General features: G+C 33.9%; 1 protein-coding gene across 1 annotated transcript; it reads left to right on the top strand.

Annotated features, from left to right (window-relative positions):
- The first annotated feature begins 3763 nt into the window (after positions 1-3763).
- LOC128992853 (UDP-glycosyltransferase UGT5-like) lies at positions 3764-10095 on the top strand. The gene is made up of 7 exons (XM_054416596.1): positions 3764-4034; positions 5003-5258; positions 6287-6864; positions 7307-7529; positions 8557-8776; positions 9223-9415; positions 9782-10095. Exons 1-7 carry the CDS (start codon positions 4032-4034, stop codon positions 10079-10081), a joined length of 1773 nt encoding a protein of 590 aa, XP_054272571.1. The 5' UTR covers positions 3764-4031; the 3' UTR covers positions 10082-10095.
- The last annotated feature ends 2569 nt before the right edge of the window (positions 10096-12664 follow it).

Genomic DNA, 12664 nt, shown 5'->3' with positions numbered 1-12664 from the left:
AAATTTTTATTATTTCGTAGATATGGTACTGTTATTTAATTTAATTCCTACTTGATTATGGAATTCAGTTATTGTTAAATTACAAAGTCTTCTATCGATGAACCGTGCTGGAAACAAAACGATAATGAATATGTTGAAAAAGTCACTGCTTCAATGACTTTTTTCTATTCGACTTATTTGTCAAACGTATTGTACAGTATTAATTAATAGGGTTATTTAAATTGATGCATGAATCAAGGGGGGACATTAAAGCATAACTTTTAAGGTCTTTAATTTCTTATTGAAGTATGAATCACACTGCTGTGAGCAAAGCCTGTGTGATGCTAAATCTCTTAATATGGTTGATGTCTTATTATATTTTATCCTTAATATAAAATGACCTATTACGTAACTCTACTCTATCAGATGGATGTTCGGTTTTACATTCTAGCTATTGTGGATTGTTCAACCAATATTCCCCATGTTACAAATCAATGAAAGCTACCAGAAAAGATGGAGGCTTAATAATGCTGGTATCGATATGGAACATAGGAATATAAACAAACAATCATGACTGGCACAAACCGACAACACGAAATGCTGAATCATTCTTCACTGGGATCCAAAGAGTAAATTGCTATCAGTTGTGGCCGTTGTGAACAAAGAAATTACACGTTTGGCTGAAAAGATAACAGAATGGATTGTTAGTTCCTTATTTAGTGTTTCCCTAGAAGTCCGAGGGTATTCTACAGTTTCAAAGTAAGTTCTCTTCTTCTGTCAGTTATTTACATTTTAAAATCTTTAGTTTACTGTCTAAAATTTTGTTAGATTTTTTACGAGGTGTACAGAGTTTTAGTCGTACCTTTATCGTATAGCCAAAATTATAGACTGGTTTCAGCCCATTTTAAATACATTTTTCACGTAAACCATTCCATTTTGGAATCTCTGAGGGTGGTTCATTATGGTGTAATAGTTAGAAATGTAGTAAATTGGATTACTGATACCTGAGAGTTTTTAATGTGTCACCATTTGCACGTTTGTCTCGTGCACTTGGTTATTTCAAAATCTGTTAATATATTATACAATAATTTTGTGAATGTGTTGTTGTTTCGTTCTCCACATTTCAAAAACTATAATATGGAATTGCTAAAATATTAAGAGCGTTTATACACTAAACAATTTGCGTGTCTCCTGTAAAGAAAGTAGGAGGGTAACAGTTAAATATTTCCCAAGTTATTATTACAAAGGTAAAGTTATTACAATGCTATTTATCCAGTCTTTATGATCTCCTGACGTAAAAATTACATACTGCATTGCAGTTTTATAGACTTTATAATAATACGGCAAATAAAACTAAGCTGACTCGGAAACCACGTTGGTTGAAACTTAAATACAATTTGAAGCTCTCTCATAATTAACATTTTCCTACCATACTACTATCTATGATACTGCCAAGCATATCTCAGCCACGAATAATTGTGTTAACAATTACTGCCTAAGTCTTAATTTCTTTTAGATTCAAAGAAGATTGAATTTGGATTGAAATAGTGTTGCGGTATTTACATTCACTAACAAGTTCCAGAACTAGAAGCCATTGGTAACTAAGCTATGAATTAATGATCTTATCTAACAAAAAGGTCAACTTCCCCTTTCCCTTTTTAAAACAAAAAAAATGTGATTGGCATAGGAAGACACACAAATAAAATATAAGTCGAACGGAAATAAAATGTATAAAAAGAAACATTTGTTTTGGCAAGTCAGTGAATAAGTCAGTTAATCTTTACAAACGTCTAAACGAAAAAAGAGAATTTGGTATAGTGGATCTAGTAATTAGACAAGCGTCTAGGCAGCCAGTGCAACTCCGAGGATCGTGGATCAGAACACCCCCCACCACCGCACCATGTCGTACGCTTCCGAATCATACCGGCGCATCAGCATAGCCTAACTGTTCGCAGAAAATTGTTATCTCTATCACTATCGCTGTCAAAACGTATCGTTTGAGGAGCCAGTCCTCGGAGTTACACTGGCAGCCTAGATGCTTATAGTAATTAGAGCTTGGACGTTCCTGGAGGCCTATATTCAGACACAATAATTTAACAATGTGAAAATTACATGGCTTCTTGAATTCTCGATGAAGTAGTTAAAATAAGTAGGAAAATACCTTTTAGGTCATTGAGCTGAGTAAAACCCCAGTATTGAAGGTCACTTATATTAATAAACGACAAATATCGGTCATGAATTTTATTTTCCCACAAAACTTTTATAGACTTCCATTTTTTTTAAAGGCTCCATTCATAATTTATTTGATTTAATGTCAAATAATTACCACCAACATATTGATACGGTTATTCGTAGCTTAGAAACATTGCTAGAGATTTGAAATGTTCCCAAGCAATTAAAGCAATCTAGAGAGATATTTAACTAACTCCTGATGGTCTCTGAGGGTGATTCATTCGGATGCGGGTCGTATAAAACCCAGAGTAAATCTTTCAGGAACTTAAGTTGATATATTGTAAGTAAGTATAATTAATGTAAGTATGTTACCATTGCTTAGGATTTTGCGAAACATCAATTCTTAATATTTTTTAAATTAAATTCGAGCTTTAATTTTTGTTTTAATAATAATATTTTAGCTTTCCACCATACAAGTGCCAGTGACTTTGGGTTTTAATATTCTCATTGCTCTTAAACAAAATATTTTCAAGGGTTAAAACTAACCGATGATTGAAAAATTGAAAATATTGATTGGTTTTATAATAACTCTAGAGCAAGGGCTCCGCCTTGGAAAAGTAGGTTGAAACACCATTATGATCAATGTCTAACATGTAAAGAAACAATTTACATTATAAAGTCTGTTGTTGGAGTTTTAGGGTCAATAGAAAGGTCTAAGATAAATGTTATTACCTGAAGATGATAATGTAACGGAGGAAAGGGAATAATTTTAAGTTTAAATGTAGGTTAAATTCCCCTTATCCTCAACTAAAACAGTAGTTATTCCTGATCGTATTACTATAGAGAGCTTTTAGTATCCAATGCAATAGAAATATTAATTATAAGTTCATGTCTATTACTGTACCAGGAGACCACCAATTGATCGATAAATTACTTTATCATCATACATACGACATTGTTTTACAATTAACCAGGTAATATACGAGACTACTTCTTATGGTATATAGGCTACTCTTGTACCATTAATTATTTTTTATATCTTTCAGTCAATATTACAGTCAATGTAAGTCGTCAGATACATTGTATGAATCAGACTAAAACCTAACACAAATAAAAACAATTTTTAACAATGTTTAAAATTACAAAAGTTGTATCCTCTTTAACCTTACCTACAGTTAATGGTTTAACTGAAACAGCTGTGTAGCAAAAACTAACTAAATTCATATAATGTAAAAAGTCTTGATCAAGTGCAAATTTAGGTTATTTAAATGAAAGTAAATATTTTGAAAATATCGTGGGGAGACTCAAACGTAACCTTGCATGAAAGAAAGATAGAAGATTTGTCTTTTTAATAATTATTTACACTTGTTGAAAAAAAAACACTTTATGTTCAATATCCTCTCTTTACAATACTTTCTATATCCCGGATAATCTTATCCGGTTAAAAAAGCGCTACGAAAAAGGCAAGCTAAGATTTGTTCTTCTTTAAACTGTCGTTGTAAGATATCTAGTGTTATTGAATTTCTATTATATGTTTTTTGATAGATTTTTTACAGGATATTAACAGTACAGATATTCACACGTAACTATTTTGTTTCAGTTCAACCATATTTTTCACTTTAAAGATACAACCTTCAAAAAGAAATTTTCCTGATGAAACTTTCAATCAACTACACATCGATCTTAGCCTACAGAGCTTACTTCAGTTCCTACATGTAGAGTCCCCAAGTTGAGAGCAAGATAAGAGTGACTTTGGCAATGAGATAGGATTAGTAAGAGTGAGATAATACTCCATTGTCACATAACGTGGCAAGAGCTGATAACACATTGCCACAGGTGTTGTGTGGCCAGCTGTGACGGCTAGCAGGTTCCACAATAAAATGGTGAGTACCGGAATAGACTGAGAAACAAAGTAAACATAAAACATCATGATAGTTAATAACATAATGCATCACATTACTGTGAATATATTAACAAACATGTTTAAGCCAAATTTAACCAAATTTAAAATTATATATTTCATCTGTATTCTAAAATACACTAAGTTTATAGTTGATACTGGCACAAATAATACGAACAAGTCTCTTACTGCTCAAGAATCGCTGTTGCAGGTCAAATATACGGTGTTTTGGTTGTACGACCTAATTTCACTAAATTATATTATTATAAAAGTAAAAAGCAAAACACATTCATATAAAAAAGTGTTAAACATACATAAACCAACATTTAATTTACACGTTATACTAGAATTAATAATTAGAAAATTTTTACGTAGAGTAATTTGAGCGGTTTTTCCCAATCAGTTTTACATTTCTATATACTGTAATAACTATATTTTTATCCAGTTAATGTGTTAGCTCAGTCTAACTGTTTGGTTTAGTTAAATTAACATTTTACCTACGACGATTATAAACGACAGCTCTCAAAATTCAACCTCGGCTTAAGTATTGCACAATAACTCTTGAAAGATAACAAGTTTAAAAATCAAGGAAAGCTCTCATAACTTAACTATTAATTTTCCATTGCACAATAAGTATTACCTTGTTGATAAGTATACCTAACTCTATGCGCATCCTGAATACGCGTATTTCCGGGTTCAATACAGGGCTTTAAATGGGTTATGATAACCCATAAAGCTCTGAGATTAATGCACATAAAAACTTTATATAAAAAAATCACAAGCTAATTACTTGCTGCAAGTCATAAGATCAAGTTTTCGTTGTGAATAAGTAAAAAATTGAAAATTTAATTGATAATTAGCTCAGTATGAAAACTTTTCCGTATTCAGAATGTTCGTTATTATTTTTACCTATTTCCATCGTAAACATTTACTAATATTGACTGTTTTCAGACAATAAACGCTGTGATTTTGCTCACAACACTCCTTATGGTGGTGTATACTGTCAATACTGCCAGAATCTTGGCACTATTGCCTATAGGAGCCAAGAGCCATCACAGGTTTATGCAGCCAGTGGCCATAACGTTGGCCCGTGCTGGGCATGAAGTTGTCCTCTACAGTCCGTTTCCTACACTGTTGGACGACCAGCCAGCGAACCTGACCCACGTTCTAGTCAGTAACGTGCAAGTGGTGGACCAGAGTGAAGATAGTAAGTTACCATAACCTAGAATAATTAGGCAGTATGTACTGTAATATAAAATATTACAGAGTGGTGGTAAACTATACTGAAAGGACTAACTACTGCACTTTATTATTTATTTAAATTTCGTTGCAGAGTATAGCCATTCAGAAAAAAAAAATAGAGTATTGATAGATATGAGTGTAGAGATTAAGTAAGCAATAGTAGACTTGTGCAGAGATAAGGTGGTAGATTTTGCAGTTACGATATACTACTACTTTAGTGTAAAAAAGTACAAATTTTCATACTGGAGTACAAAGAGTCGCACTAGAGTTAGTAGGTGTTCAGTTCACAGTAGGTAGTTCGAAATTGGATTACGAAGTTTTACAGATCAGCTTTGTCATCGTATTCACAGTAATCATAGGCTATAAGAACTGGAAAGGAAACGTAACTTCGCTTAAATAAGATGATGATTCAAGTCCGTCATTAGATAAGCATTGGTTAGTGAAGACTTGAGCTGACGGCTGATGAAACCAAGAACGTCACGAATCAAAATACAAATGAAGAATCCCGACGTTGAAACCCCAAGATTGTTTGAAACCTTCTACTGGTGGGGATTCGAGGAAGATCGATTAGTATCGAAGACCAAAGTGGAGTTTGTTGTGTAGTTTATAACATTGTTTATGCTACTAAAAGAAAATGCATACGTATAGAGCTATAAGTGACATAAATACACGAGGCTAGGTGTTTAAAGCTTGTCTAGTTGGATGACTGATCATACAGTTGTGAAGCATAAGCATTTTGCCCGGGTAAATCCGTGACTTTGGATGGTTCATTGACTATAACTTCCCACTTTGTGATCCCACGCCATTTTTCGGCTTTCATAGAATCTTTTTATGCCCTTGAATATTATTATCTATAGTTGACCAAATATGTATAAATCAGCGTGGCTACATTTAGTGCGTAGTTTCGTTTATTGAAGAAAACTTTAAATTTTATGTTTTACTACTAAGAGTATTTACAAGTAGTTTGTGCACTTACCTTAACTCTTATTTCAGTGCAAAAGTTTATTCAAACCATCACTGAATTTCCATTCTGGAAGTGCTTGGACCTGCAGTGGGAGTTCTCCTACAACTTCTACCAGGAAGTCATGGGCGATGAGAAGATAAAACAACTCTACAACTCAAACGAAAAATTTGACTTGATACTAACAGAAACCTTTACCGGTCAGGAGTTCACTCTTATTTTGTCAAAGAAGTTCAACGCGCCAGTCATCGGAATTCAAGCGTTCCCTACTAACAACATAGCAAACAGTTTCCTAGGGAATTCGTTATCCCTGAGTCACATCCCGGATACTTGCACAGTTTTCTCCAACAAGATGACGTTTGTAGAGAGACTGTTGAATGTTTTCGCCAGCGTGAGAGGACTTTACTACCATTATAATTACTACATCCCCAATCTAGAGGCGTTGATGAGGCAGGACCTCCCTGACGCTCCTTCAGTGGCAGAGTTGGCAGGTTCAGTGTCGTTGATGTTTATCAATGATCATTTGACAGCGGAGTACGCTCACCCGAGAACACCCAACATGATACCTGTTGCTGGGTTGCATATTGCACCACCAAAACCATTGCCAAAGGTGAGACTGTTATACTAGACCACGAATAACGCTCTTGACTTATAAGGTGTTGATAATGAGGAAAGATAAGAACTATTTTACTACTTCGAATGTGGGAAATCTTTGTTTGCAATCATTGGGCTACATTGATACTAGCTATAAGCAGAACCTTGACTCTGCAAAAATACTTTGATTTTAATATGATAAACAATATAGTCGTTCACCAGAACAACATTCAACCAAAACAAATTAATATTTAAATTTAACTAAGATTTTGTATTCTTATAATGATACTTACATGTCAATAACAATTCAAGCTTAAAAGTTTATACAAAAACATAATTAAAGTTAGCTTCATTTAAAACCCTAAATCATACCATCATTTTACGGTTTTACCAAGACATAATTTCAGGGCATTTAACAATATTGTAGCTTGAAAAAAATAATGTTTACTTTTTTTCAGGACATTCAAAGGTTTATGGACGAAGCAACGGATGGTGTTATTTTCTACAGTCTTGGAACATATGTTTTGGATGAACTCCAGCCTAAGGAATATTTCGATATGCACAACCAAGTCTTCAGTAAGCTGAAACAGAGGGTACTATGGAAAACAAGGAAAGAGGGAATACAAGGGTTGCCACCCAACGTAATGACTGTGAAATGGGCTCCACAACAAGACATTTTGGGTAAATATAAATTGCTTGAAAATATATAATTTGTCTTATGAAAAAAATCCTTAGATCATTTATAATTCTATAAAGTGGATGTTTCTTCCCAATAGGTGAGTCGGTAGCGCAACGGACTTCGGATCCAAAGCAGTGATGCATTGGATTAGGATCCGGGTACATACTAATTTTTATCAGCACAGATCACCCTTGTACTCACCTGTTTTTTGGATTCGTTCTAAGCACACACCTCTGTGGCACACGTGGACGTGCAAATGCAAGGTTGAATGAAGCCACCAAACGACTGTTTTAGAATCAAATTATAACGTTTCAGAAAAATAAGTATAGATTTATTTCAGCTACCGTTAATGTGTAATAAGGTAAAATTAATTTACTTTTAACAAGGACAACTGGTTGGGCCCTATATTTAACTCCATTGATGTATGACTGGCATGAACTAGTTATAACTTCAAAAGAAACTCTAAGTATTTTAATGTTCCAATGATAGTGTTGTTTTTCCTTCATGCTGAAGAAAATTTGTAAGTCAACTACTTTTAGGGATAGCTGGCTTTCTACCTTACATTTGTACATCACGAAAGAGCCTATAAAGGTTAACAATACATTACACACAAGTGTTTAACGTTTTCTCTGTTTCTAGTGTAAACATCCCAAATTGCAGCTTCTCTTTCTCAGACATCAATGAAAATTCGAAAGCCTCTGACCACGATATCTGTCCATCTGTTAAGTTAAAGGTGCTGTAAATCTTAAACCGGACTAAAGCTCCGGAGGTTGACAACCCGAAAAGAAGAGGCTTTATTACTCTTGTCTATTATGATTTAAAAATATGGTATCCTTTGCCTTCATTCAGGTGACAAACATTTGGTTTGTGTAGGGAAATTCTTAATCAATGTGACATTAATGTAACCTGATGTTTTGGAGCACACATATGTGTAGGTTTACCTATCCAGCAAGTGATAAGTGAGATTTATGTACCAACCAAAAGACAAGCCTTTATATTTTCTACCATAACCAATATTCAATGTTTTAGGCCACCCAAAATGTGTGTTATTTATAACCCATGGGGGTCAGCTCAGTAAAGTGGAAGCTCTCCACTTTGGCGTTCCCGTTGTTTCCATTGCTCAGTTCTACGACCAACACCAGAACTCAGAGTTTTACGTCCAAAAAGGGGTCGGAGTGAAGATAGCTAGGACGGATGTATCAGGGGAAACCATGTCAGCCGCGATACGAGAGGTTCTTGGCAAAAGAAGGTAGGTTTCCAACCGTTGTAAAAGTTAAGCTGTTGAAATTTTTATGGAATGTTGTAATACATTTTGTTGAGAAATCGTTGAGTGGGTATAGCTGTATTTTGATTCTAAACTAGCAGATTGCAGTTATTTTGTTTCTTCCTGTAAACTGCTTCAACTTTTGAATAAAAAAAATAGCAGTAGTGTATAGTTAACCTTAAACATATAAATACACTTTTAAAAATTACAGCTAAGTTACGACCAACTTGCATATACAACTGTAAAACAAGAAAAATAGCTGTGTTACTGTAGGATCAACTTATCATCAGAGTTAAAGCCAAGTCACAAGAACCATGGATAGTATCTAGTTCAACGCTATTTGCAGATGAGGTCTAGAAAATCACTACTATATTCCTTAACAAATTTGCAACAGCAACAACATATGCTATTAGTTAACATCCCTTGCACAGTTACAGAGACAACATGAAGAAGTTGTCCACGGTATTCAGAGATCGGCCGATGTCTCCTGCGGAGTCTGTCGTGTTCTGGACGGAGTACGTGTTGAGACACGGCGGAGCTCCGCATCTGAGGCCAGCCTCTACTGAGCTGCGATGGTATCAGCTTATACAGTTGTATACAATAGTTGACACTTCTTGTACAGTTGTAGAGACAACATGAAGAAGTTGTCCGCGGTATTCAGAGATCGGCCGATGTCTCCTGCGGAGTCTGTCGTGTTCTGGACGGAGTACGTGTTGAGACACGGCGGAGCTCCACATCTGAGGCCAGCCTCTACTGAGCTTCGATGGTATCAGCTTATACATTTGTATACAATAGTTGACACTTCTTGTACAGTTACAGAGACAACATGAAGAAGTTGTCCGCGGTATTCAGAGATCGGCCGATGTCTCCTGCGGAGTCTGTCGTGTTCTGGACGGAGTACGTGTTGAGACACGGCGGAGCTCCACATCTGAGGCCAGCCTCTACTGAGCTTCGATGGTATCAGCTTATACATTTGTATACAATAGTTGACACTTCTTGTACAGTTACAGAGACAACATGAAGAAGTTGTCCGCGGTATTCAGAGATCGGCCGATGTCTCCTGCGGAGTCTGTCGTGTTCTGGACGGAGTACGTGTTGAGACACGGCGGAGCTCCACATCTGAGGCCAGCCTCTACTGAGCTGCGATGGTATCAGCTAATACTACTGGATTTAATAATAACTGTCATCTTTGTAATAAGCACAGTAATGATTCTAGTATATACATTGGCTAAGAGGTTATTAAATGTGTTCACAGTTAAAAGTATTAAGTCAAAGAAGAAAATAAACTAATCTCCTAATTTGAAGCTCTTACCTTTTTAATACTTAAGTACCGTACGTTACCCATCCTAACATTTTTAATTTTCTTAAACTCATTCTTAAATAATCTTAAACATAAATTAATTTTCTCTGTGCCCTCTTTTAATGGGGTTTTGCTTTTAAATGTGTCCAAGTGTTGAAGTTATTTACACTCTCAGTTTTTTTTTTTTTTTTTTTTACTTGGGATGATTGGTAGGTTAATAAAGAGTGCTAGAATAGGCACAAAAATGTTAGTTGACCATACATTGATTCAATAGAAAAGCTTCAAGAAGTTCGTCAGGACACTCTGCTTATGTCTTAGCAGAAGTACGTTCTTTTTTATTTTGAATCAGGCATCTCTCTATACAAATATGAGATTTTACGCAGTTTTGAACAAAACTGACATCACTGTATCATGGCGTTGCTATGGTTTCCATTTCAAACACTACCTACGTGAGTGTAATGAAATACGTGCGATGATATTCCTTTATCTACCTGTTACAGGTGTAACACAAAAAGAACAAAACTGTTTACACAACATCCCTAAATGTAAATCCAATAATATTGATATCAATAGTATTTTAAAGGTAAGCATGTTGAAAAAAGGAACACATTCTAGTCCTGTGTATGAAACTTACCCAGGTATATTTATCGAAAGCTGTATAACTGGATCTAGTATTTAACCATTAGAAAGCTTTAGAAGAGATTTATATTATTATTGCAATAAATAAGTACGAATGTAATAGAAGATACTTTACAAGCTTAGATAACTGTGTTCACCCATGGGGGAATATATATATTTAGATTTAGACCAATTTAATGAATTAATGTATATTCGTAGGTATCTTGGTTTTAGGATGGCTAGGAAAGTATTTCTGTGTGACTTAAATAAATTGTAAGTGAAAGTGTTAAAGCTTATGTAAATGACGAGTAAAATAAAAATACTAATTCTACACCCAAAGTCTCACAGTATTTCTTATGGATGAGAAGCGATAAAAATAAAGGCCCAGGGTATAAAAGAGATGACAGTTCCAGACAGTAAAGTCACAGTTTATAGTCACCCGAGTCCCTACTTTCTTATTCACTCAACGATTTCCTGAGGCTCTGATTTGATATATTTGTTTTCATACAACTGGATTGTGAATAGAAAAGTCACTATTTAATTTACGGTTGGTAGTTTTGCAATTGATTTTCAAGTTTTTATTCATGTGATTATATAAAGAATATTTCTATAAAACAAAATAAAACTGACAGGGAACTAGAGGAAATATTTGCTACGAGCTGAAAAAAATTATCATAGAATTATCCAGATGAGGTAAAAAAATCGAATGACATTTACCTTATAACAACTCCTAAAACAAAGAGTATTTGAAAATTCAACATTAGCCATCTACAGAATATCATGATTAATAAATCCTATTTTGGTAATACAAACCTACATTTGATTACATCTGATGACATGATTAGTTTATTTTAATTAACTATTAACCTATGATATGTTTTGCCTCAAGCTATTTCAATTCATTTACTGCAACTAGGAAATCACCGAGTGTATTTTATTTGCTTTGCTGCAAATCTGTTTGGTAACTCAATTATTCCTGTTCAAAATTTTGTTTAACTAACAGAGATATAAATATAACTGAATCGTCGTATTTGTAATATTTAATTCATAAACATCTAGAGTTTTTCTATGTATCGATTGTTTGAACAAAGATTATCGTTGCAGTATTTTATTACACAACCATAAACATGTAAGGCAAATTTTTGCTGCTTAATTTATCACGTCAAACACCTGGCGTTTTGATATTTAAAAGCAATTTATACATAAAAAAATTACTAAATTATGAATTAATCGAGTTGATTTTATTTGGGTTCTATGATGTATCCAAAAAATAGCATGGGAATTTAAGAAATTATTTTAGTAACGATTAATGTTCATTCGATCATAATAAAATGGGTTTCACCAATGACTACAGTATTTCATAAAATACATGTCTTAAGTTATAAAACTTAATAAATAAGTCGCTATAATATTCATGTTGTCTTGTTTGACTTGATTGTCACCTACAAGCAATAATGATCAATAAAGTTGAAGGTGAGAACCAAATTAATGTGACAACGTATAGTCTCTAATTAACTTATAACTTCGCCACCACCAACACATGTTGTGCCATAATTGTATTACATGTTTACCTTACCGAGTCCTATATAGCATAATAAATATATACACCGGCCTGAATATTAATAAGCAATATTCAAAGAATCATATAGCAAATAATAATTTTTGAGTCTACCAATAATAATTCCCAAATACTCATATAATCATTTTTATGATTCTTTAAAGGATGAAATTATATTTACAGCCTGTGCACTTTAACATATACTTTTAACACTCTAATTTATATTTTCAATGAAGAGTTGAAGTTAAAAAGAGTTTTTTTTTTATTCCAAAACGTATTTTTAATTTCTATTAAAAGTTAGGTGTAGTCAGTTTTATGTTAAAATGAACGTTGAAAATGAAGTTGTATTTAACCACCAACAGTGGGTTTCTGTGGTAAACATTTTACAATCAAACAA

The sequence above is a fragment of the Macrosteles quadrilineatus genome, unplaced genomic scaffold, assembly GCF_028750875.1.
Source record: "Macrosteles quadrilineatus isolate MER2022 unplaced genomic scaffold, UCM_ALF_1.0 Scaffold_4__1_contigs__length_99947679, whole genome shotgun sequence".
Classification (NCBI taxonomy): Eukaryota; Metazoa; Arthropoda; class Insecta; order Hemiptera; family Cicadellidae; genus Macrosteles; species Macrosteles quadrilineatus.
The sequence above is the reverse complement of the archived record's forward strand: the minus strand, read 5'-3'. Positions and strand labels throughout refer to the sequence as shown.

Coding starts and splice junctions, on each gene's coding strand:
- LOC128992853 (XM_054416596.1), top strand. Junction 5,259..6,286: donor GGTGGACCAGAGTGAAGATA/GTAAGTTACCAT, acceptor CTCTTATTTCAG/TGCAAAAGTTTATTCAAACC. Junction 9,416..9,781: donor TTGACACTTCTTGTACAGTT/GTAGAGACAACA, acceptor TACAATAGTTGA/CACTTCTTGTACAGTTACAG.